Below are 23,959 nucleotides of genomic sequence, written 5' to 3'. Positions count from 1 at the left end.
TCAAACACAGGATCATCTACACCTGAACCCTCTTGGGGGTGTCCATTAAAATACATATTCGAGGGCTCCACCCATGATGCTACTCCAGAGGGTCCAGAAGGATGTCCGGGGTCTGCATGTGGAGCCAGCTTTCCCGCAGAAGTCCACCGCACCAGAGGTCAGAGCAGCAGCTGGCTTGAACCCCGATCCTAGCTTCCTAAGACAACCTTGCAAATAAGACAGCAGCCCCCAGAGCGCCGCGACCCTCCGCCTCCTACCAGGCCTGGGACCAACGAAACTGCCGATCGCTCTGAATGCAAAAATAGGCAAGTAGGAATTTTGAGTCTGTAGACACTCGAGGTGCAGCTTAAGCTGAAGACACGCATAAGATCCAAAGAGTTTCGAGCCACCGGAGTTCTACTCGCTACGGGAGGGGGAGGGGAGGGGGCCGCGCGGCGTTACCTGGTACCCACCTACAATCTTGCTTCTTGTAGCACAGTCCCCTTGGGAGCTGATGTCATCAGGGATTCAGAATAGGCCTGAATGGCCTCCTTATGCTTTGAACCCTTTTTACTACTACTCCAAAATAAATAGCATTTCTCCTAGAAGATAACCAAGCTCATTTATAGTTGACACCATAGCCAAACACGGAAGGTTGACACGCGTCTTCAGTTTCCGGAAAGCAAGGAGCAGGGTGTTAAGTCCAATAAACCATTAACGCCTGAAGATGCAGAGACGTGGAGAGCGGGTGCCCTTCACCAGAGACAGAAATGCCTTCGGGAAACGTGCTCGGTCCGACGGACGAGCCCCGCAGGAAAGGGTCCGGCCACCTGAACGACTAGGGTTTGGACACTGTGAACCAAGGTGGGGAGATGAGCCACCGTGGGCAAGGCGCATTGGCCAAGAACCAGCGGACCGAGCAGGTGGTGTTTTAAATCGGCCGGAAACAGAAATTTCTGTGAAATTTGCTATTTGAAAGGAATGACGTAAGAAGAAAAATTTCTGGGAAATTAAAATATGTTGAGTTCATCAGCATATGATCTCTTCTTTTAAAAAATCAGGACATCGGTAGAAGAAGAATCAATGAAACAAGATGGGATCGGGAGGGAGACAAACCGTAAGTGACTCTTAATCTCACAAAACAAACTGAGGGTTGCTGGGGGGAGGGGGGTTGGGAGAAGGGGGTGGGGTTATGGACACTGGGGAGGGTATGTGCTTTGGTGAGTGCTGTGAAGTGTGTCAACCTGGTGATTCACAGACCTGTACCCCCGGGGATAAAAATATATGTTTATAAAAAATAAAAAATGAAAATGAAAAAAAAATCAGGACAAATAACATAAAAATATATGAGGTCTAAGCTCTGCTAAGTTCCCCTGCCCGGCCCCCCCACCCAAAAAAGTCGCGGAATACATTTCCACTACGTGACCTCCGGTGCCCCCTGTGGGGAGGAAGTCTCAGCTGCGTCCTCAGGGAAACAGGCACCCTTACTGCGTCTGGGGGCCGCACACTGACCTGGGGCTGAGGCCTGGAGGGAAGGGGTCCTAGCCAGTGATGTCATGGTTTCCTCACTCTCCTTCCTGATGGACACTCAGGAGAGACAGAGGAGACAGAAGATGGCGAGGCTGCTCTGGCCTCCTCCCCTGGGCCGGTCCCTCACCAGCCAGTCCCTGGGATCCCCCATCGGTGGCGGTGGAAATGCCCAAGGAGGGATTCTCAGGCTGAGAGCCGTGGCTTCTAGTCCTTTCCGCCCTGCCAGCATAAATCAGGCAAAGAACTATAGGGAGTTCCCTTATGCTCCCTGGAGAGCCAGTCCCGCTCAGTCCAGTCTCCCTAAGCCCCCAGCAGGCTAGCTAAACCTATCGATCACCAGGAGCTCAAACACCAGAGCAGTGGCATGGTGAGAGCTCATAAGCCCTGGCACCCTTGCTCCAGGGCAAACCTTTCTCCCTACAGGATGGGGAATTTGGAAGGCAAATCTGGTTAAGGGGCTGACACCCAAGTTAAGAGCCCAGGAAGGTTTATGGTTACCCCAGCAAGCAAGTAAGCAGGCATGCAAGCTGCTCCCCAAGAAAGAGAAGAAAGTGGAAGACCCGTTTGCCAACGCTGAAGCAAGAAATCAGGAGCCATGGGGGCCCAAGGGCCTTCCAGACATGCCTCAGCCACCCCTGCCTCAGGGCCTTTGCACTGGCCATTCCTTCTCTCGGAGTACATCTGTGAATCTGTGCTGAGTACCTCAACAGCATTCCCATCTAAGCCTAAATTCTATCTCTTCAGAGAAGCCTCTCCTGGCACTCTCTCTATAGTCGTCCCCAACCCTCCTGAACGCAATGATGTCCAGTCCAGGAGCCATAATATGGCCGTTAAGTCTTTAAAATGGGTGAGTCTGAATCAAGACCTGCTGCAAGTATAAAATACACACCATATTTCAAAGACTTAACATGAAGAAATAATGTAAAATATAGCTACGTTTATATTTTTTATATACTTTTTATTTTTACGTTTATATGTTGATGCCCTACTTTGGACCTATCCAGGTGAAACAAAATATATGATTAAAATTGGTTTCTTTTACTTTAATGTGCTTATTACAAAATGTAAATGGCTCACCCACGGCTCACGTATTTCTACTGGACAGCACTAACCTTGTCTGTCACGTTTTCTAATTATCATCAGCAAAATTGCCTTTTCTGTTCCCTCGGTTTTCATCCGCCTCCATAACTAGAACGCCATGCTCCCCCAGAGCAGGGCACGGGTCTGTCTTGTTCACGGCTAGCTGCCCTGCACCTGGCAGAGACTGGCACCCAGCAGGCGCTGACTTGATGCACAAACCATTCAAGTACCAGGTCTCATTACCCCGAGCCCTACCAGCAGCCCCTCCCAGAGAGGGTCCCCAGGCCTCCCAGGACCCGCGGAGAAGTGGCAATGCGGGAGGCAAGAGAGATAAGCATGCAGTGACAGCTCCTCTGCCCCACGCAGAGACCCAGGACCGCTGCCCAGGGTGGGCTCAGGGTTGAGGGTGTCTGCGGAGACGACTGGAGGGATGCCCAGAGGACCCCACGCCCCACCTTCCCCCAGCAGGCAAGCAATGGGCCGTTCAGCCCAGGCCTCACTCTGGCCATCACCTACTTGGCTCCGGATCTGGTAGATGATAGGGATGAGCAGCAGGACGCAGCCCAGGGCGAGGAGGACGTACTGGGCGTAGTGCAACACACTGGGCATCAACACCAGCTGGTTGTAGAAGGTCTGCAGGGGCTCACCTTCCATTGCCCCGCTCTGGGGACGGAGAAGGACAAACGAATGGGCTGGCACCGCACCCAGCAGGCCTGGGGTGCAGATGCTGCCCCACACCACATCCCTGTCCCCCACCCCTTCTGGATCTCAAGACCACAGTCCAGAGCTTGCAATGAAGCCTGTGGGCGGGGGCTTCCTTTTCCTTGGGGGGGGGGGGCACATGATGGGACTACATTTCCCAGACTCCCATGCAGCTAGGTGAGGTCACGTGATCCCATCTGGCCAATGGGGTGCGGACCCAGTAGGTTACAACTTCCTGCCTGGCCCATAGGCACCTGCCACGGGATTCTCTCCACCTGGATCCCAGTTCCTGAACAGGAAGGGTTCTGAGGATCTGGGGGGTGGGGGGCGGGAGTACGGGACAGCAGGAGCCTGGGTGTCCCTATGGCAGAGCTCCGCCTCCCACAAGCTGCCCAGACTGTGACGTGAGCAGGCTGTCCCTTCGGATATTATAGCTCTGCCTGATTGAAAAGTCCTCTGCCAGAAGGAACCCCGGAAAGCCAGGAAAAAAGAAAGTTTTCAAGTGAAAAGGTGACGCGCTGAGAAGCAGCTTCCCTTCTCTCAGGAGAAGTGGTCAAGCACATTCAGAAAATTACACCCTGGGCCAGGGCCCTACTGTGTCGGGCAGCTTCTGCCTTCCTCACCCAAAGGATCCTATCAGCAGGGGGATAATCAATAGGACATGCTTGGGCCTCGTGGAGCTTCTCACGGATTGTTCTACATCCCACATTCCGGCAACCAGCACCCCCGCCCCAAGAACCCTCTGCCTCCGAATCCCACCCTGGCTTCTGCCTGGCATCCCAGACTCGGCGCCCAAGGGCACCCACGCAGGCAGCCAGGGGCAGCCTCACCTCTTCGAACCACATCAGCGGCAGGACCACAGGCTCGATCTTCCCCGTTTGTCTAGAAATGAGCAAGACAAAGCCAGTGAGAAGTTTTTGCCAGTGTGTCTTCTGTGAGGCAGCTTTGGACACATGATCCCAAGCTCCGGGATCAAGAGGGATTTGATGTTGCAACAGCTAGATTGGTGCAGGCTTCTTGAGTAATGGGTATTTCCTGGTGGGGAGCAACCTGACAATCTGATCCTATCTTTTTGAATGAAAAACTCACATTTCCTACAAGGTAGGGGCTGCCAGGGACCTGGCAGATGTCCATCCGTTCCCTTTAGAAACAAAACCCCAAATTTATTCGGGATGGCAATGCACCCGGCTAGCTAACAATAGGTTTTATGCTCGCCTCCTGCATTCCTTGGGAGAGTCTAGAATCTGGGCCCATGCCAGACAGAGGCTGCCTACGTGACCAGGCCCCAATAAACAGGCTGGGCCTGGGCACTGAGTCTCTAATGGGCTCCCCTGGTAGAAAACACTTCACAGGTATTGTCACAACTCATTACTGCAGGCATTAAGGGCATCCTGTGGGACTCTCCTGGGAGAGGGCTCTGGAAGCCTCTGCCCGGACCACCCCCAGCCCCAGACTTCACCCCATGCACCTTATCCTTTGTTGATTTTGTTAGAATCCTTCTGCTATAATGGATCACAGCCACAAGTACGACTATGTGCTCGGTCCTGTGGATCTTCCCTCCGAATCGTGGAACCTAAGAGTGGTCTTGGGGACCCCTGACACAACACTTACTAGCTAACGGTGTGACCGCTGGCATGTTACCTGCCCTCTCTGGGTCTCCCCTATAAAGTGGGGAGGACACAGGCAGTCTCATAGGGCTCTACTGTTTTACATGCATTAGCATGAGCAAAGTGCTTAGAGGAACTCCCGCCGTACAGAGAGCGCTTCGGGTCTGGTACCGTTGTCATTGTTCAATCCTAGCAAACAAATGGACGAAAACATTCTGCAGCTATTGGTCGGGGCTGGGGGTTTTCTGCTTAAAGAAGGCACAACTGGACAGAGGGGAAGTGGAGCACACTAGGCCCCCAGCTAAGCCACGGATTGTGCCGTCAAATGAATTTACACAGCATCACCTGCAGACAAGTCACAAAAATACAACAGAGGGTCCGCGCTGGCCTCTTTTATGTGAGTCTGTAAGAGCGGATGCAAATTAAATGCAAATAGCATGCAACCCTCCTGCTTTTATCTCGTGGGCAAACAGCCCCAAAATTCCCCAGAGGAGCCACAGGCAAACAGCTCAGCTGAGTCTCTGGCCTCTTCCCACACCCGATGGGACGGCAGGAGGCGCTGTCGTTAGACCCGCTCCCTCGAGGCCACTGCTCCGGCCAGAAGGGGAGGTCAGACGGCTGCGTAGCCCGTGCCGAACAGACGAACAGACGGGGACAGAGGCCCAGAGAGGTCAGGGGAGAGGCCCGAGGTCACCAGCAGGCAGAATCCAGCGGCCCAAGTGTACCGCTGGCTTGAACAGCATTTTGTCAAGAATTCACATTCACTTCCAGCAAGTGAACACTGAGAGAGACCCAGTTAAAACCCAGATTTTGAAAAATCCATTTGAAAACGCATGGGACAGGGCCACGACTGGTAGGAGCTCCTGGGTGCGGGGGGGGGGGGGCTCGTCCTCAGCCCCACCCTCCCCACCCAGCACCCAGCCTCCCTGGGCTTCCCAAGTCACCAGTCACCCACTCCCCGTCAAGGCCGTGATGGGTCCCAGAGCCAGAGGCTGGTGGGTGGCAGGCCGTTTCACGACCCCAGCTCCTCCAGGAGCAAACCCTCTGACAGCCTCACAATGCACAAATAAAAAGCCCGGGTGGGAGGCGAGGCAGAGAAGCGTGTTCTCTCCAGCTGAAAGGCATTTCACAAAACTGAAGAGACGCTCACATTCCTGAGGCCCAGAACTCTTCCTAGAGGAATTTTTTTCATGAAACTATTTCAAATATGCTTAAGGGGGGAAAAAAAAAAACATGAGAACCCAGAACCCAGACACCACCATAACGAGTAAATCAGTGCGCCCTCTCGACCAGCTCCCAAACGACCCCGCATCCTGCCCGGAGCGGGCGAGGACACGGAGGCTGGGACGTTCCCACACGGCTGGCGGGAAGGTCGGCGAGGCAGCTGCGGGACAGAACAGTCTGGCGGCCCCCCCAGTAGCTAAGCGTGGCCTTGCTGAATGAACCAGCAGTTATGGTCCCAGGTGTCCACCCAAGGCAAAGGAAAGCACGCATCCACACAGAATTCTACACACGCGCGGTCCTGGCAGCATTACTCAGGATGGCCCAAACCGAGAAAAACCCAAATGTCCATCCAGGGAGCGAGAAAACCTGCCCAACGCACACGATGGCCTACGATCTGGCCACGAAGGGGAAGAAGCGGTGGCATCAGCGACAGCCTGAAAGAGCCTTGCACACGTGAGGCCGAGTGCGAGAAGCCAGACGCAAAAGGTCACCTCGTGCATGCAAGATCCCCTTTATAGGAAGGGTCCGGGACAGGCAAATCCAGAGAGACAGCAAGTAGATGAGGGGACACCATGGGCTGGGGGAGGGGAGTGACGGCTACTGGGGTGTGTGCGGAGGGAGAGAAATGCAGCGAGGGTGCATGACTCCCAACACGCTGCTAATCGCCGAATCGCAGGGGTGAGTTTTACGCCATGTGAATTACGTCCCCAAAAAGGCCATTATTCCAAATAAACAGCAACAAGAAGAAAATCGGGGCTTTAAAAAAAATGCCTTCCATAAAGCAAAGAGTCACCCTTTAAAAGACTATTTGGTACATTTCCATGTTCCAATCCTCGCTCTTGCCAGGACTTTTTTTTTTTTTTTTTTTTTTTTCAATTTTCTGTTGAGTAGGAAACTGCCTGGATGGGAAAGTCTGGCGAATTTGGGGGACAGATGTTGAGAGACAAAACCAGGATCCCGGAGTGGGGAGCAGAGGACCGTCTCCTTCTCACCTGCTGGTCCCTGGGGAGGGTCACCGCAGTCCCCCCATCCCTGGGACCCAGGCTCCCACTCCCAGAGCCACTCACCCGATGCCTTTGATTGCCTTGATATACAGGCTCAGCTGTAATTTCACGGAGCAGTTCATGGGAATCCCGGTGACCTGTGGGAAGAAGCACAGACAGGGGCCTGGGCTCGCTGGAGCCCCCAGTCCTGCCCCCGAGGGTGGGCACCGGGACCCCCCACTAGCTCCCACCCCCTCCCAGGCAAACACACGCTTCCCAAAGCCCCTTTTCATCCACCACCTATTCCCAGGTATAGTACATTCTGTTCCCTTTTTTGTTTTTGGTTCATTTTTCCCCCTTTATTTTTAAAATTTTAATTCATTTATATTTTATTGACATATAACGTATTATTTGTCCCAGGGAAGTACATTCTGTTTTCATCACCCCTGCCCCATCCTCCAAGCTCAACAAAATAGATTTGCATTTGGAAAAAGTCACCCTCCTCACACAACTTTTCCTGTCTCAAACCTAAGGATAGTTTTCCCTCGGGTTTAATTTTCTTTTTCTCAAGAACTTTTTAATCTCCAGATAGGAGGTAGGGACAGGAAACTTCCTTTGTCACAGGAACCTACGTTTGTGGGGTTTTTCTGGATGAGATCATTTTTTTTTTAATAGTAAGTAAATAGTAGACAAGGACACCCCGCATGTAGGACCAAACTCGGGGAGGGAGCTCCAGAAGCGGAAAGGGACAGAGGTTGGAGGTCAGGAGGCCAGAGCTGCCGCCTCTCTGCCAAGGCCTACCTCCTCGTCTGCAAAAGGGCCTAATTCTCCCCACTTCCCAGCATTTCTGTGGCGCCCATTCAGGCACCCAAGATACCCACACTCGGGGCCATCAATTCTCATGTGATTATCAGGTACATCTGAGGTAAAAGGCCTTATCTTCTGTGATAAGCAGGCCTGGCGGGCCCCAGTGGCCCAGAGGGACAAGGCAAAGGCTGTGCTCCTGAGAAACAGGGGAGACCTTGAACCCCAGAAGCCGGCGGGATGGGAGGGAGTCCACCTGTGTGTGGAGAAGTGATGACACGGCAGGCCCGAGGCTGTCCTCCTCCGAGAGGCCTGCTGGCTGGGCTGGCCTCTGGCTGGGGTCTGGGAACCGGGATTCCGGGAGGGCCCCCCACCAACTCCCTAACTGATAAGCAGGGTTCACTGCGCCTGGATGGTCTGAACAAACAACATGATTTATGCCGACCGCCGGCTTTCCTGCGGGGGAGTCTGGGAGTTGGGAAGGCACCAGGCAGAGCGAGCCGGTGGGAGCGGCCCCCAGGGAACACCCAGGCTGCTGAGTCTCTAATGGGCTTCCCTGGGAGATGACACAGCTCACTGCTGGGGGAATTCAGTGGGTCCTGTGTGGCTGCCGTGGGGGAGGGCCCTGTGCCTGACGACCCACCACCCCCAGACCCCGGCTTCACCCCCTGTGCCCTTCTCTTTGCCCACGGAGCTTCGTGTCCTGCGTAATCCGCCCCAGCCCGGGCTCCCACCTTATGCAGAGCCCTGCGAGTCCCCCCAGCCAATCAGCAAACTTGGGGGTGGCCTCAGGGACCCTGACATAACCTGCCACTGCCACCCCCTCTTTCCAGAACAGCCTCTCTAGTCTGGGGTCTCCACCCGGGCCCACTTCCTTCCCCAGGAAATGTGTTTCCTTCCCTCCTTGGCCGGCTCCTCCGGGACCGTGAGGCCCCTTCGTGGGCAAAACCCCACCCGTCCCCAGCACCCCGCAGAACGAAAACAGGGACCCGTGAGCACAGCCCTCACCACACCCTTCCTGCTCTCAGCGCCGGAAGAGAAGCCTCCAGGACAGCAGCCCCCCCAGGTATCCTGCTCTCGGGGCTAACACCACCCAGGCAGCAAACGGGTCCCAGGCTCTTCCTCCCTGAAAGTACCCGAATCAACAGCCAAAACCCAAAAGGCCACTTCCTTTCCCTGCGTGCCTCCAGCTGACCCGAAACAAAAGCCAGTTCCTACTGTGGCCGGGACAAGACCCCTGCTGCGTCGTCTGGTCCCCAATCTTGGCCGCCTGTTCCTCACCATGGGGGGAGGGGACGGGGAGAGCCGCGCACTCGAGTGAGAGTCACCCGTGAGAACAGAGATGGTGTTCCTGCTGGATTCCCAGAAGCCAGCAGAGAGAGAGAGAGAGAACAATTAAGTGAATGAGGGGCGCCCGGGGGGCTCAGTCGGTTGAGTGTCCAACTTGATTTTGGCCCAGGTCATGATCTCAGAGTCATGGGATCGAGCCACACGCTGGGCGCCCTGCTCACTGGGGAGGCTGCTGGGGAAAAAAAAAAAAAAAAAGGGCGCCTGGGTGGCTCAGTCAGTTAAGTGCCTGCCTTCGGCTCAGGTCATGATCTCAGGGTCCTGGGATCGAGCCCCACATCAGGCTCTCTGCTCAGCAGGGGGCCTACTTCCCCCACCCCGCCTGCCTGCCTCTCTGCCTACTTGTGATCTCTGTCAAATAAATAAATAAATAAATAAAATCTTTTAAAATTAATGAATTAACTAATTATTAAAATGAACTAAAAGAGAAGAATATAGACAACCACAATAGTTTTATAACAAAAAACTCTTGCGGTGCCTGAGGGGCTTAGTTGTTAAGTATCTGCCTTCTCCCAGGATCCTACTTGGCAGGAGGCCTGCTTCTCCCTCTCCCACTCCCCCTGCTTGTGTTCCCTCTCTCACTGTGTCTCTCTCTGTCAAATAAATAAAATTTTAAAAAAACAAAAAATTTTTAAAAATGGGTCAACATGTGAAGACAACACAGAGAAGCCATAACATTTCTAGCGATAAAGAACAAACTTAATATGACTTATTAATATTAATCACCATCAATTTAATTAATCAGTAGGAACCTCATTAAAACTAACCAGATATTCGCACAGGACACGGGGATGGGGGCATCAGAAGGCCCATGTCTGAATTCAGCTTCGTCCCTTACGCTCGGTCATTTATCAAACCCGCACCGACTGAGATGCTAGTGGGTCTGCTAACTGCTAAAATCCAAGCACCACGACAAGACAGGACGGACCTCTCCTCGGTGCACCAACGATCCCATTATGAGCTGTAGCAGGTGACCTCTCTGGACCGCAGCCTCCCCATCTGTACGACAGGAGGAGCAGGGCTTGCCCCCCAGATCACTGTGAGTGTGTACTGAGTTGGTGCGTGTCGAAGCATCTAGCTCGGGGCGGCACCAGAATGAGTGTACAAGCAGCATCTGCCGGACGTGAAGTGTGTGCGGTCACCGCTGGCTTAACCAGCGTGTGCTTTTAGTGAACAGCGGCGGCAGGGGGGGAGTGCCAGGGGCCAGTGGGGTCGAGTCAGGAGCTCAGAAAATCTGAGCGTACAGAAAAATGACGTGGAACGTCGAAGAGCTCTGAAAAAGGCCTGCGGGCAAGACCAGGAGTGTCCACTCCGGCCACCGAAACCGCAGGATTGTTTAATCAACAGCAAAAGTCACTAGTCCAAACAGGCCCGTTTTATAGTAGCAGAGATAGGGAGATAAGACAACCGGGTAAAGACAGGCCCACGGGGGGACCACATGCGTGGGCCTGCCCCCTTCTTGGCTGCCACCCGCAGAAAGCGGGTCTCAGAGGACAAATTCCCCAGGACCCGATTCATCTGCGAGATACCCCAGGCTCTTGTCGGGACCTAGAGAGCTTTATGATACGCTGGCACAGCCAGAGGGCTCCTCTGGCTAATTTGCAGACTGATAATTCTAATTAATTTACTACCTTATGATCCTTTGATAAAGACAATTCCCTTGGGAAGAGATAATGAACCCCTTGAACTATGGAGTCTGAGCAAAGTAGGCACCTCTGATGGCTTGATACTCTACAAGTTGTCAATGCCAAGGAAAGCCAGGCCTCCCACCACCCCCACCGTGGAACAGCTCAGTGCCTGGCAGGGGTGGGGAGCAGAGAAGGGGGCCAAAGAGGCACCGGTGGGAAATCCCTCCCATCCCCCCCCCATAGGTTGACAGGCACAGGCTCACCGGGTGGACATCCAGGAATAAGGAATGCTCCTCCTGGTTGGGATGGAGGCCCAACACTGCCTCGGCCAGCACCGGGTCGGCGTTGTAGAAGTGAGGGTGTGAGAGAAACAAGGGTGCATCTAGAAGGCAGAGAAGGGGAAAGGGGTCATCAGACAACGGAGAGCATCGGCACATCCAGAGGCCTGCGTCCTGCCAGGGCCTGGGGAGGCCCAGGCGCCGGAACCCAGCCACTGCTGAATTCCCAGATGATGACGAGATGCCAATGACAATAACTAGACAGAGAGAACTCTTTCCTCCAGTCCGTAAATGTTTACCAAGTGCCCGAGAGACGCCCCGCACTGGGAAGGGACGAGCTCTGTGCCGGCAGGAGTGGTTGTGTGAGAGCTGCCGATTCGGGTGGCGGAGACCACGGGAAGGAAGGGAGGTTGGTTCAACCACGCCAGGCGGGGAAGGCCAGGGAAGGGCATTCCAGGTGGAAGGCTGGGCAGAAGCAGAGGCAGGGAGACAGGGAAATGCACCGTGCACGTGGGACAGGCAGTACGTGGAGTCGAGGATTAAAAGGTAAGTCGAGGCCAGTTTTGAACTTGGGCAGGGAAGGGGCATCTCGATCGCGAAGCCAGGCAGCCCGGACCATCTCCTGCAGGCAAGGCGGCAGCTGTCAGAGACGTTGAGGGGTGCGTGCCTGCGGCCGGGTCTCCCTATCATCCACGGGAAGGGTGAAGACACACCTGCTTTGCTCCTTCTCTCCCAGCAGCCGCTCTGCGGGACGGACGCCAGCGAGTGTGACAGGGGCTGACTCGGGCCCCTCTGTGTGAGAAATTCACACCCAGAAACGTGAGGCCGAACCTCTCCATCAACTGACCGAGTAAGGCAAACGCCAGCTATCCTCACGTGCTCAGGACCACGGACAACAGGCCTGATGGACAACGAGTTAATGAGGAAAAGAATCAGCCTCTCTCAAAAACCCATGAGGACCCAAAACAGGCAAACCGTAGAGACTGAATACCATACATGTGCTAGCCAGTGGCTAGGGGACAGGCGATGGGGAATGACTGCCGACAGGTGTGGGTCTCCTTCTGGAAGGGTCAGAATGTTCCAGAACCAGGCAGGGACAGTAGGTGCACAATACTGTCCATGTACTAAAGGCCACTGAAATATACATTTTAAAATGCTTAATTTGGGGCGCCTGGGTGGCTCAGTGGGTTGGGCCTCTGCCTTCAGCTCAGGTCATGATCCCTGGGTCCTGGGATTGAGCCCCGCATCAGGCTCTCTGCTCAGCGGGGAGACTGCTTCCTCCTCTCTCTCTGCCTGCTACTCTGCCTACTTGGGATCTCTCTGTCAAATAAATAAATAAAATCTTTTTAAAAATAAAATAAAATAAAATGTTTAATTCTATGTCATGTGAACTGTACTTCAAAACAACAACAACAGAAAGAAAAATGACAACAAAACTCACGAGGTCTCCTTCCTGAAAACCAACAGTGTGTCCGCCACCTGCCAGGTGACCAGGATCCGTGTTATGTTTCTGGAAGCCTCAAATCTAGGTTCTTTCTACTTTTCTTAGCAAGACCAAGCATTGGTTTAAAATAAAAGCTGGGATTTTGCTGCCGCCTGATTTTATCTTTCCTGGAGGACTTTAACGCCCATTGCCTTTTTCGTGACACTGATTCATTCAGCCAAGTACCTCTTCAGTTTTGCCACACCTGGGTCCCCCTGCGTGATTCTCCAATGTGCTGCTCTGATCCAAATGCCATCACTTTATTTAAACAGCGATATTTTAGAGTCGAACTTTCTATCCAAGCCATAACTGGCAAACACTTGCCCCAACAGGACAGTGAATATAGAAATAAATACAACGGAAACCACGAAGATTGAATATTCTAACTAGATACCATTGCCCACATGGGGCTTTGAGCAATCTTTTCAGTTAAAAGGAAAGACAGGGGTGCCGGGCTGGCTCAGTCAGGGGGGCGTGCAAGTCTTGATCTCAGAGCTGTAGGTTCGAGCCCCACATTGGGTGTATGGATTACTTAAAAATAAAAATCTTTTGGAATGTCAGGATGGTTCAGTCAGATAAGCTCAGGTCATGATCCCAGGGTCATGATCCCAGGGTCCTGGGATCGAGCCCCATGTCAGGCTCAGGTCATGATCCCAGGGTCCCGGGATCGAGCCCCATGTCAGGCTCCCTGCTGAGAGGGAAGCCTGCTTCTCCCTCTTCCCCTCTCCCTGCTTGTGTTCCCTCTCTCTCTCTGACAAAAAAATAAATAAAATCTTTCAAAAATATAAATAGGGGTGCCTGGGTGGCCCAGTCGTTAAGTGTCTGCCTTCGGCTCAGGTCATGATCTCAGGGTCCTGGGATCAAGTCCTACGTCGGGCTCCCTGCTCAGCGGGGAGCTTGCTTCTCCGTCTGCCTGCTGCTCCCCCTGCTTGTGCACACACACTCTCTCTCTAGTTAACAAATAAATAAATGAAATATTTTAAATACAAACACACCTATCAATTTAAAAAATAAAAATCTTTTAAAAAGATAGATGGGTGCTGAAAAGGCCTCTTGGCGCCAACAAAGACTGTCTCCTGGGGGTGACTGGAAGGAGTGCAACACGAAAGGAAAAGAGAAGCCCTCTCTCCCCAGTCAGTCCGTGTCATTTAGAGCCATCTCCTTGCACCTTTGAGGCCACCCTGAGCGGCCCAGGGACAACGCCCTTCAATTTGGAAAAGCTCCTTTCCCATCCTCCCACCTCCGATATGAAAAAGGACCAGCAGGAGGAACACGAGGCCCCCCATGTTCACGGAGACCCTCAGGAAAGGCGGCGGTCACCACACTGGGCCCTTGAAGGTGGCGCACCTCCAAGGAGCCCCAGCGCGCCTCCAAGGTCAGAGGCAGCCGCAGTGGGTCAGACCAATGTCCGTCCCCTTGACCCTTGCTTCAGACAGTGAGCACGCTCGTCGCTTGTTCTTTTAACAGCAAGCACCCGTGCATGCGTTCCTCTCTGTTTTACGTCAAAACCGCATGAGCAACAAGTGGTCATTCACTTACAGCTTTACGGCGCGCCCAACCAGACCTAACTGCCCAGGGTCACCACAGATGACAGCGAAGAGGTCTGTCGAGCTACTCTGAGGGCCCTGAGCAGCAGGGAAGTGGGAGGGGCGAGAGTCCTCCGGGCCCAAGAAATCTCCAAGGCCTTACAAGGGAAATGTATGGCATTCCTTATCTTCAGACGGAAGGTCACAGACATGCAGACCCAGGGGCCCTGAAGGACATGGACGGGAACATTCCAGCAGCACGAGGCTCACGGTCAAAACACAGAAGCCCGGCTGCCCTTGAGGGCAGGAGAGGTAAGGAGACTAGGGGAGCTCCCACGCAGGCACGCCACGCAGCAGCGAAAGGGTGCCCGGGACAGCCCCAGCGCCGGCGGACCTCACCAATGACACAACGGGTGCAAGAGGCCAGAGAGAACCCAGGAGCACACGCTACGATTCTTCTCACGTAAAGGCCAAAGGCAGGCAACGCTGTGCGGCTGGACACGAGGCCAGGGCCTGAGAGGGGTCTTGGGGGTGTCTGTCAAGACCCGCCACGGGCCCAGCATTCAGTGCAGAGGCTGCTCCTAACTCGCTCCCCCTCCCTCTGCCCCTCCCCTCCCTGCTCCTTTTATTTATTTTTTTTAAAGACTTTATTTATTTATTTATTTGACAGACAGAGATCACAAGTAGGCAGAGAGGCAGGCAGAGAGAGGGGGAGGCAGGCTCCCTGGTGAGCAGAGAGCCCGATGCGGGGCTCGATCCCAGAACCTTAGGATCATGACCTGAGCCAAAGGCAGAGGCTTTAACCCACTGAGCACCCCAGGCGCCCCTCCCTGCTCCTTTTAAAATAGATAAATCTTTAGAAAATAAATAAAAATAAAATTCCCTCGCACTTTTGAAGTTATTTTGGCAGATGTGCTACGGTGAGGCGGTGTAAGCCTCCTCCCCGGCCCTCTGAAGTGGATGGACATTGGCCCCGCCTGGCACCCACTCCTTCCCGATCCCACAGGATCCCACACCCTCACCTGCTGGGCCAGCGCCCATGGAATCAGGGGCGGAGCGTGATGCGGCCTAGCCAATCAGCATCGCCCTGGGCCACGGTGATTGGCTCACAGGACGCAAGGCAGACCAATCAGAGTGAACGTGGGGCACCTGCTGGAGTGAGGGGGTCCCAGGTGGGCCCTTCCTGGCAGGAGCCTTTGGAGGCAAAGGGGGGAGCCCCAAGCCAGAGGCGAGAGCCTGCCTGGCAGCGGAGCCAGCCCGGAAGGAAACCGAGTTGCCACCAGGCGTGAAAGGGAGCTTCCCCAAAGAGCTGAGCTCCGGAGCCGTGCCGAATGCAAGAATCTTTTCTGGAATTCTGCGGCACACAAACCACGAGATGCCCTTTCTGGCGCAGGCGGCCGCGGCTCTTGTCACCTGCCCCACAACCGCGGCACACAGCCAGGCAGGGGCTCCGCGCTGTCACCCCATCCCGCAAGCAGAAATTCCCAGAGACCCCAGGGACGGGAGAATTAAACAGGGCAAGGCCAGGTGGGTCACACAAGGAGGTGACAGGGAGGGCACCTCCAGGCCCCAGCTCCAGACCCTCCACCTACAGAGCACCCCATTCTGCCTGAACTTGGGGAGGCGTCCAGCCTGACAGTCTGTCCCCCCAACCCTGCTGCAAACTACAGCTGGACATCTCCAGCCGGATATGTAGCCAAAGAGGTCCCCAGAAGGCGAGACCCAGTCGAATGAGCAGTGGCTTCTCGTCCTACCAACTGTGTGACCTTGGGCACGTCCCAGCCTTCAGCCTCAACTTCCTAAGGGCAGGGTACACCCACACGTCCATATATTCAAATACTACATACAGGGCACAATTGTAGCAGCTGAGGACAGCACCCTGCCAACATTTACAGCCTGGGGGAGGACACGGATGATAAATTATCCAAACAGAATACACAGTCAGTGATTTCAGGGAGTGATGGACACCAAGAACATAATACAGGGGGAAATGACAGAGAGCAGCTGGCAGGGGCAAGAAGGGGCTGGAGTGGGGGAAGAGGGACAATGTTAGCATGGGAAATCAGAGCAGGCCACCTGGAGGAGGTGGCCTCTGAATAGATCAAAAGGAGGGGAGGGAATGATCCACACAGATCCACATGGATAGCTGAGGAAAGAACTCTCAAAGTAAGAGGAATGGTTGATGCAAAGGCCCCAAGGTGGGACCAAACCTGATGTACTCTAGAAATAGGGAGCAGGCCATGGGGCTGAAAACTAGTTAGTGGGAGAAGTACAGAAAGAAATGGTATTGAAGAGGCTGGCTCAGGCCAGATCCTGCAGAGTGCTGAGACCATTGTCATAGCTTCACTGTATGGGCATGGGGTTGCACTGAGCAGACAGCCTGTTCCCAGTGAAGCAAAGACCCTTCTACCCCAATGAAGATGCTCTCCTTCTGCACAGGCCATCCCATTCAGAATTCTCTGGGCCCATGCGTTGCTGATCATCAGAAATGGGGCCAGTGTGACTAAGGCGCTGCCTTTTAACTGGGTGATATTCAAACCAATTTAAATACGCCAGTGAGGGGTGCCTGGGTGGCTCAGTGGGTTAAGGCCTCTGCCTTCTGCTCGGGTCATGATCCCAGGGTCCTGGGATCAAGCCCCGCATCAGGCTCTCTGCTCAGCAGGGAGCCTGCTTCCTCCTCTCTCTCTCTGCCCGCCTCTCTGCCTACTTGTGATCTCTCTCTCTTTCTCTGTCAAATAAATAAATAATCTTTTTTAAAAATTAAAAATTACAAAAATAAATAAATAAATAGGGAATGGGGGCGCCTGGGTGGCTCAGTGGGTTTAAAGCCTCTGCCTTTGTCTCAGGCCAGGATCCCAGGGTCCTGGGATCAAATCTCACATCAGGTTCCCTGCTCAGTGGAAAGCCTGCCTCTCCCTCTCCCACTCCCCCTGCTTGTGTTCCCTCTCTCGCCGTGTCTTTCTCTGTCAAATACATGAATAAAAATCTTTAGCAATAAAAGAAAAGTAAATAAGAAAACAGGGAGCACGGCCTGGATTATCCTGGCATGGGGACCTGGTGGGGGGTGCGGGACGGGGGGAGTCTCCGGGGTCTTGAAACTAGAAGAGGGAACAGGAGAGATGAGGCCAGAAGGTGGGATCGGAGAGATGGGGTGTTGCTGATGGTGAGGACAGGAGCCTCGGCATTCTGGCGGCCTCTGAAGGGCAAACACAAGAATCGCCCCTCGAGCCTCCAGAGAGGAGCACAGCCCGCTGACACCCGGCCGGAGGCCTGCGTGGGACTTCAGAACTGTTTAAGAGGATGCGTTTACATCGCTAAGCCACTGAGGATGTGGGCCTTCCTGACGACCGCAACTGACCTACACGGCATTATTTTCTTCATTTCAGATTCTCTCTGCTGCCTCCTCTCCGGCCTAATGGGATTATGAAGAGTAAAGAGGCCGGAGATTCTGCAGACCAGGCAGGGACAGATCCCAACGCGCCCACCTGACCCCTCCCACCGGAGACGGCACGTACTGAATCTGCAGGTGCTGATGTTCTGAATTCCGGACTCCAGGCACGGGCAGAAGCCCTCGTTGGGCGCGTAGACAGAGCCGTTGGCAAACAGGGTGCTGGGGGCCACGAAGCGATAGGTGGGGATGCCTTCAAACATCCCCGACTCCTTGTAGACCAGGTTCATGGACCTGCGGGAGGCAGACGAGGGAGGGGGAGCATGACACCCGGAACGTGGTGGCCGGACCGGTCCTGCTGAATGTGACCCCAGCTGAGCCGCTTTTCCCCACAGGCACCGCCGCCGCCCCCCCCCGGGGGAGCTGCAGCTACCGTCTCTCTCCCTGGGAACTGCAACAGCCTCCTCATGGCTCTTCCTGCCTCCCGGCCCACGCCCATCTGTTCTCCCCAAGCAGACGGTGCTTCAAAACGAGAACAGAGTATGTCACTTAAAACTGCAACTGCCTCCAGTGTCGTCTGGGACAAGACCCATCATCTTCGCCACAGCCCCACAGCTTCCGTGAGGACCGGCCTCTGCTTGCCCTTTGTTGCACGCTACGGGCATCCTGGCAACTGCTCAGGCACACTCCCGCCTGCCCCTGGGCCTTTGTATGTGCTGCGCCCTCCACATTCACACATCAGACTGCCATTTTTCACGACGAGGGGTGACTCCGCGGTCACTTCTCCTGAGGCTGTGGTGGCATGCTCCCTGACCCAATTCACCCAGCTGCGTTTCTCAAAGGTACATGGAAACTTGAACTTGGACTGTGGATTACAACGGTGCCGCCCTCCCCACCCCACCCCCCCACTGTCACACAGGACTCCAGAGCCCTTGGAAGGGGGCGTGTGTGGGTGTGATGCGCTGTCAGCGCAGAATAAATTCCAGATTTCTACACTGGATAGGAAAAAAAAAAATGTGAAACTTCTCAGTAACACAGGACACCGTTTACACACCGAAACGGTAACATTTTGGATACAACGGGTCAGGTAAAACCTGTCATTAAAATTAATGTCACCTACTTCTTGTTCCTTTTTTTTTTTAACACAGCTACTCGAAAATTTAAGATTGCAGACAGGGACGGGCACCACGTTGGGAGTGGACAGCACCGGCCCAGACATAGCCGTATGCAGCCGGAGAGGGTAACGTGATTGCGCAAGAGAACGTCCTTGGAGACTGCCAGCTATCATCAGGCAGTCTGGGGACAGGGCACCTGGGGCTAAAAGGAAACAAGTCCCCAAACCAAGGGGAATGGCATACTCTTGCTACTCTTCTCTGGGTCGGAATGTCTAATTCTAAAAAGTGAACATACGCCCCTGCACGTGCGTCTGTGTGAGTCTCCCCCTGCCCCAGTCAGCGTCAGGAGGGAATGGGAGTGGGCCCATCCCTCCCCACCGTGTCTGCAGCGCCTGACCCAGCCAGCCACCACGGAGGTCTGCCAGGAAGGCAGAGGAGTCAGAGCTCACATCTGTGAATCCCCAAGTAAAAGATTTTTCCAGAATGGCCCTAATGGAGCCGAGGGCCGGGCAATACCTAGAGGCGGGTTCTAGGGTCCACCATCTAGTCTCCCCTGCCCTGGGGCCCCTAGAATCCGTCAGCCCCAAGCAAGCTTCTGAGGCCACACTCTGGTCCTGCAAGTGTCGCAGGAGAGACATCGAGATCTTTCAGCATCCGGGTGGACATGAGGGCAGCTGGACAGATGCTCCAGAGGGCCCAGGTCTGCCTGATCCCCAGCAACCCCCGCGACCCGGTGGTTTCTTGCCCGCCACCACCGCCGCCACCACGCAAAGCTCCACGCTGCCAGGGGCCTCTCTGGGTCTTGCCAAAGCAGCACGAGCGGTTTGGCTCTTCATGGCGCAACCGAGGACAATTCAGGACAGCGCCGAGGGCCAACAAATACACAAAGAGCCAAACCGCCTCCCAAGGGCACGCCAAAAGCCACTCGATTAGGCTCTGAGCGTCCACAGAGCTGATTTCCGCTGCCGGGAGGTCCCAGAAGGCCCAGGAATGTCCCAGCCATTACCGGCAAGCCTCGGGGCTGTAGAATTGCAGCGAGGTTTCTGGAGTCATGAACGGTGCCCACATCTGTCCCGAGGTCCCGTTGATCATGTTGCACTGATCAGAATGCCAGAAGCTGACCTGCGGGGAAGCGACGAGACCCGGCCCTTCAGTTCAGCCACGGCTCTCAGAAGCGCGCTCTCGGGCACTGCACGCCCGACCTGGGGCACAGCTGAACAGCGAGCCAGGGATGTCGCAGGGTCTCCGTGGGGAACTGTTACTGCCGGCTGCAAACGGGGACCTGGCCCCTCTGAGCACGGATGCGGGTGTCCCTGGACCCCAGAGCCCAGGTCTTGGCAGCGGTCACCGTGGTGAGCGCCAAGGACATGCAAGCGGCCCCGCGCACCTGCTCACTCCTGGGCACGTTTAACGAGAAAAAGCAATAAAGGTGGGAAACGCAGGTGCAGAACGATGTACGTAATATGATTTCATCGTGTTCAAAGAAGCAGCGAACCCACCACGTTTCTCTGCACACACATGGGCGTGGAACGGGCCGAAGTGGCCAGGGAGGTCATGCCCGATATCGTGCACTGTGGGTGCCTCTGTGCTCCAGGGCGCAGCAGGGCCGGGCTAGGAGGAGGTGCAAAGGGCACTTGAGATGTGTCCCTATTGTTTTTTTATGTGAATGTCTTCCTGTGATTCTCCGGTGTTTTGTTTTTGTTTTTACTCAGCAGTATCTTTCAACGCCGTGGGTGGTTATATCATCAGTGTCGTATTTTTGAAGTGTTTTCATAAATTAAAGAACAAAAGGAAAGAAATAACTCACTTCCTGGTATACACTAGGCACCAAATAAGTAGAGTTTCCATTCCCCACCCATCCAACGGGAGCCAAGAGCTAGTTGAGCCCTAAGCACAGGCAGAATCCCCGACTCCGAGGGCTTCTCCATCACAGATGTGACCACCTTCCTGAGTTGCAATAGCGACAAGGGGCGCAGTGCCGGTGACCAGCCGGGTGACGCACCCCGCGGCTCCCGCCCGGCCCGAGAGGAGGGCCGCCAGCCTTGCCCTCACCTTGCTGAGTCCGTTCCACTTGTCCACGAGGTGGATCCTGCTGAAGTCTTTGACCCCCGTGAACACGGTGAAGAGCCCTGAATTGGAGTTGTTGAGCTGTGAACGGCAACACAGACCAGCATGTTTAAGCCTCAGGACAGGGGCAAAGGCCCTGGGGCCTGGCCCTCAAGCCCACCCATTTGGAGGCCGTTTTCCGTTTCACCCAGAGCACGGGGGCCTCGATAACATGTTCACTGCTGAATCCCCAGTGCCTGGGGACCAAGAGGAGGAGGGCTTTCTAGAAGGGAGACTCCCTGGGTGGCAGCGTCCCTCCTAGGAAGCATCTCCCCTTCCCTTCCTGACTCAAGGAGAGTCAGCTTCTCCTCCCAGATGATACCAGAATGACTCCCTCCCTGCAACTAAAAATGAAGTATGGCCATGTGACCTCTCCAATCAAGGAAAAAGAAGCAGATGGGAGCATGCCACTTCTGGGTGAAAGTTTAGGACTAGCACATGCACAGGTCACCGTTCTTTCTGCCACTGCGTAGGAGTCGTGGAAGGGTGTACCAAGCTGCTGCCTCCCTCAGCCTGGGTCCCTGAGTGACCAAAAAGAGCAGAGGGCCCCCTGGTCACCCACACGGACGTGGCATACAAACAAGGAATCATCTCCCTGGTTCAAGCCGCTGACATTCTGGGGCTGCTTGTTACACAGCATGACCTGGTCTATCCTAACCAATACAGGACCCAAGGCTTACTGAGTGTTTTCTGAATTGGAAGCCCCAGGCTTCGGCGCCTTGAGGTTCTTTCCTAGAGACGGATGCCTAATTCACAGCAAAGACACGCAGAGCATATAAACCACAGGGCAAAATCTAGAAGCACCGTGTTCCCCCTGAGGAGGCCAAGGAACGGAAAACACATTAAGAACTCAGTAGACTGTTTACCAGCCAAATGGCGAAACAGATTACCGAACTAGCTGGGCAAACAGGCTCTGGGGCAGGGAACCAGTTCGAAGCCCTGCTCTCGCCTCCTAAGTCTGTGTCCTGTCACCTGTCTGTTCTGAGCTTCATGAGGACACTAACAGGAGCCTGGAGACAATGGGAGTGCAAAAAAGTGAGTGTATCAACACTGTTAAGCAGTGCCTGAAAAACAGTAGGAACTCCAAATGCTACTCTTTATTAATATTATTATTAATAATAATAACAAAGGCTCCCCCAGAAGGACAACAGAATTATAATCAGTACAGTCAAAGTATATCAGAGATTACCAGTTAGTATCCAAAATATCCTCCCCTTGCTCCTTCATAACAAAACCCAAACCTTACTCAGGGCATCAGCACAGCAACGAAAAGGCTACATTTCTAAGGTGTGGCCACATGACTAAGTTTTGGCCAAAGGAAAGTAGAAATTGGTTTTCTCCCTCCCAAGGAGGGAGACAGCTGGGACATGTGGTTTTGTCCTCAACTCCCTTGCCCGCCTCTCCATCCCCAACCATCCCCCTCTTCCTTCCTCTTGTGTGTCCTGGAATGTGGGTGTGGTAGCTGGTGCTTTAGCAGCCATACTGGGCCATGTAGTAACCTGGAGCACGAAAACCACACCGTAAGGATGGCAGAGCAGGGTAGACTTTTAGATTCCCAAAGGATATGAAGACACCACGTCAACACTGGACAGTCACTGTTGGAATGTTATTTCAGGGTTTCCATTATACCCAAACATGTATTATAAGCACGCTACTCACTTTGTAATAACTTTGATGTGTTTACAAGTTTACAAGATGCGTTCAAAGGAATCCTGTCACTCCAAACTTGGCAACTTATCCACAAACTCAGAACCCGTCATCCTGGTTAAAAATGTACTATCAGGCGCCTGGGTGGCTCAGTGGGTTAAGCCTCTGCCTTCAGCTCAGGTCATGATCTCAGGATCCTGGGATCGAGTCCCACATCGGGCTCTCTGCTCAGCAGGGAGCCTGCTTCCTCCTCTCTCTCTCTCTGCCTGCCTCTCTACCTACTTGTGATCTCTGTCTGTCAAAAAAATAAATAAAAATCTTAAAAAAAAAAATGTACTATCTATCACGTGCCAAGGACAGAAACATAATTTCTCCTTCCGCTTCCCCCAAAACAGATCACCAGAGCCCAAAGGGGAGGCTGATTCTGGAGTAACCCAGAGGGCTCACCCAAACCTTTGGTGGAGGGAGCCACGGTCGGGGGTCAGACGCTGCATCAGACTCTGTCACACTCTGCTCAGGAGCTCAGCTACTACCAGGTGACCAGGGGTCAAGATCAAGAAAAAAGCAGGCAGGGGCACCTGGGTGGCTCAGTCGGTTAAGTGTCTGCCTTCAGCTCAGGTCATGATCGCAGGGTCTGGTGCTTGAGCCCACTCGTCAGGATCCCTGGTCAGAGGGGAGTCTGCCTCTCCTTCACCCTCTGCCCCTCCCCCTGCTCATGTGCTCTCTCTCTCTCACTCTTTCAAATAAATATATAAATAAAATCTTAGAAAGGAAGGAAGGACGGAAGGAAGGAAGGAAGGAAGAAACAAGGCAGCTCAGAGCAAGGTCGTAGTTAACTACGACCCTCCCCAGCAGCCTCTCCCCCTTCTCCCGGCAGCAGCCCCCACCAGTCCGTGCTCAGCCCGAGCACATCTTCTGAGCCTGGGTCCAGCTGCTTCTCCATCTCTACCTCGAGTTCTCAGACGTATGAGCCAATACATTCTCTATTTCTCTTAGGCCAGTCTGAGTTGGGTTTTCTGCCATTTATAACCCATCGCTCCCGCGCCCCCCACCCCCAGCCCCCACTGCCAGGCCCCGGATTTGTTGCTGAGCCACACTTACCTCTGCAAATAGCCCAAACTTGCCCTTGAAGGGAAACACGTCTGGGAGGTACTTGTTGATGAGGTGTATGAGGGGGTCGTCATAACCCCACATGATCTCGCTTATGGTGCGGTTCATGAAGGCGCGCTCCCCCAGCGTGCTGAACGCCAAGGTCATGATCAGCTTCATGCTCATGGGTTTATTCTCCATCATCATCGCCGCGGCCTGCAGGACGAGGGGACAGCACACGTTACAGGCTAGACACAGCAGGTCCGTGCATCCTGGACTTTAAGCCAGGCTGAGGCAGAGCTCACCAGGGGATATGAACGGCAGGCCTAGGAAGGTCCCCGGAAGATTCCCTAATCCTTCAGTAACGGGACCTCCTGTGTTAGTGGATTCAGGTGAAGTTAACTCCAACCCCAGTCGAAGAGGCGGGCACATGGCAGGCGCCT

General features: G+C 54.2%; 1 protein-coding gene across 3 annotated transcripts in view; it reads right to left on the bottom strand.

Annotated features, from left to right (window-relative positions):
• The window catches only part of SCARB1 (scavenger receptor class B member 1), a 71,413-nt gene that overhangs the window by 4,327 nt on the left and 43,127 nt on the right, over positions 1–23,959 (bottom strand). For 2 of the 3 annotated variants that reach the window (XM_045073749.1, XM_004753077.2), the window contains exons 4-12: positions 23,529–23,732; positions 20,727–20,822; positions 19,681–19,796; positions 17,687–17,853; positions 11,148–11,266; positions 7,190–7,263; positions 4,122–4,173; positions 3,106–3,252; positions 453–581 (exon numbers count right to left, since the gene is read on the bottom strand). In XM_045073749.1, coding sequence (XP_044929684.1) covers positions 453–581; positions 3,106–3,252; positions 4,122–4,173; positions 7,190–7,263; positions 11,148–11,266; positions 17,687–17,853; positions 19,681–19,796; positions 20,727–20,822; positions 23,529–23,732 — 1,104 coding nt within the window. The remainder of the gene's footprint in view (positions 1–452; positions 582–3,105; positions 3,253–4,121; positions 4,174–7,189; positions 7,264–11,147; positions 11,267–17,686; positions 17,854–19,680; positions 19,797–20,726; positions 20,823–23,528; positions 23,733–23,959) is intronic. The other variant, XM_004753079.3, reaches the window with a different exon arrangement.

Source organism: Mustela putorius, unplaced genomic scaffold (genome assembly GCF_011764305.1).
Source record: "Mustela putorius furo isolate JIRA1106 unplaced genomic scaffold, ASM1176430v1.1 tig00537248_pilon_pilon_pilon, whole genome shotgun sequence".
NCBI classification, from domain to species: Eukaryota; Metazoa; Chordata; class Mammalia; order Carnivora; family Mustelidae; genus Mustela; species Mustela putorius.
This window is presented reverse-complemented; position numbering and strand designations above follow the sequence as displayed.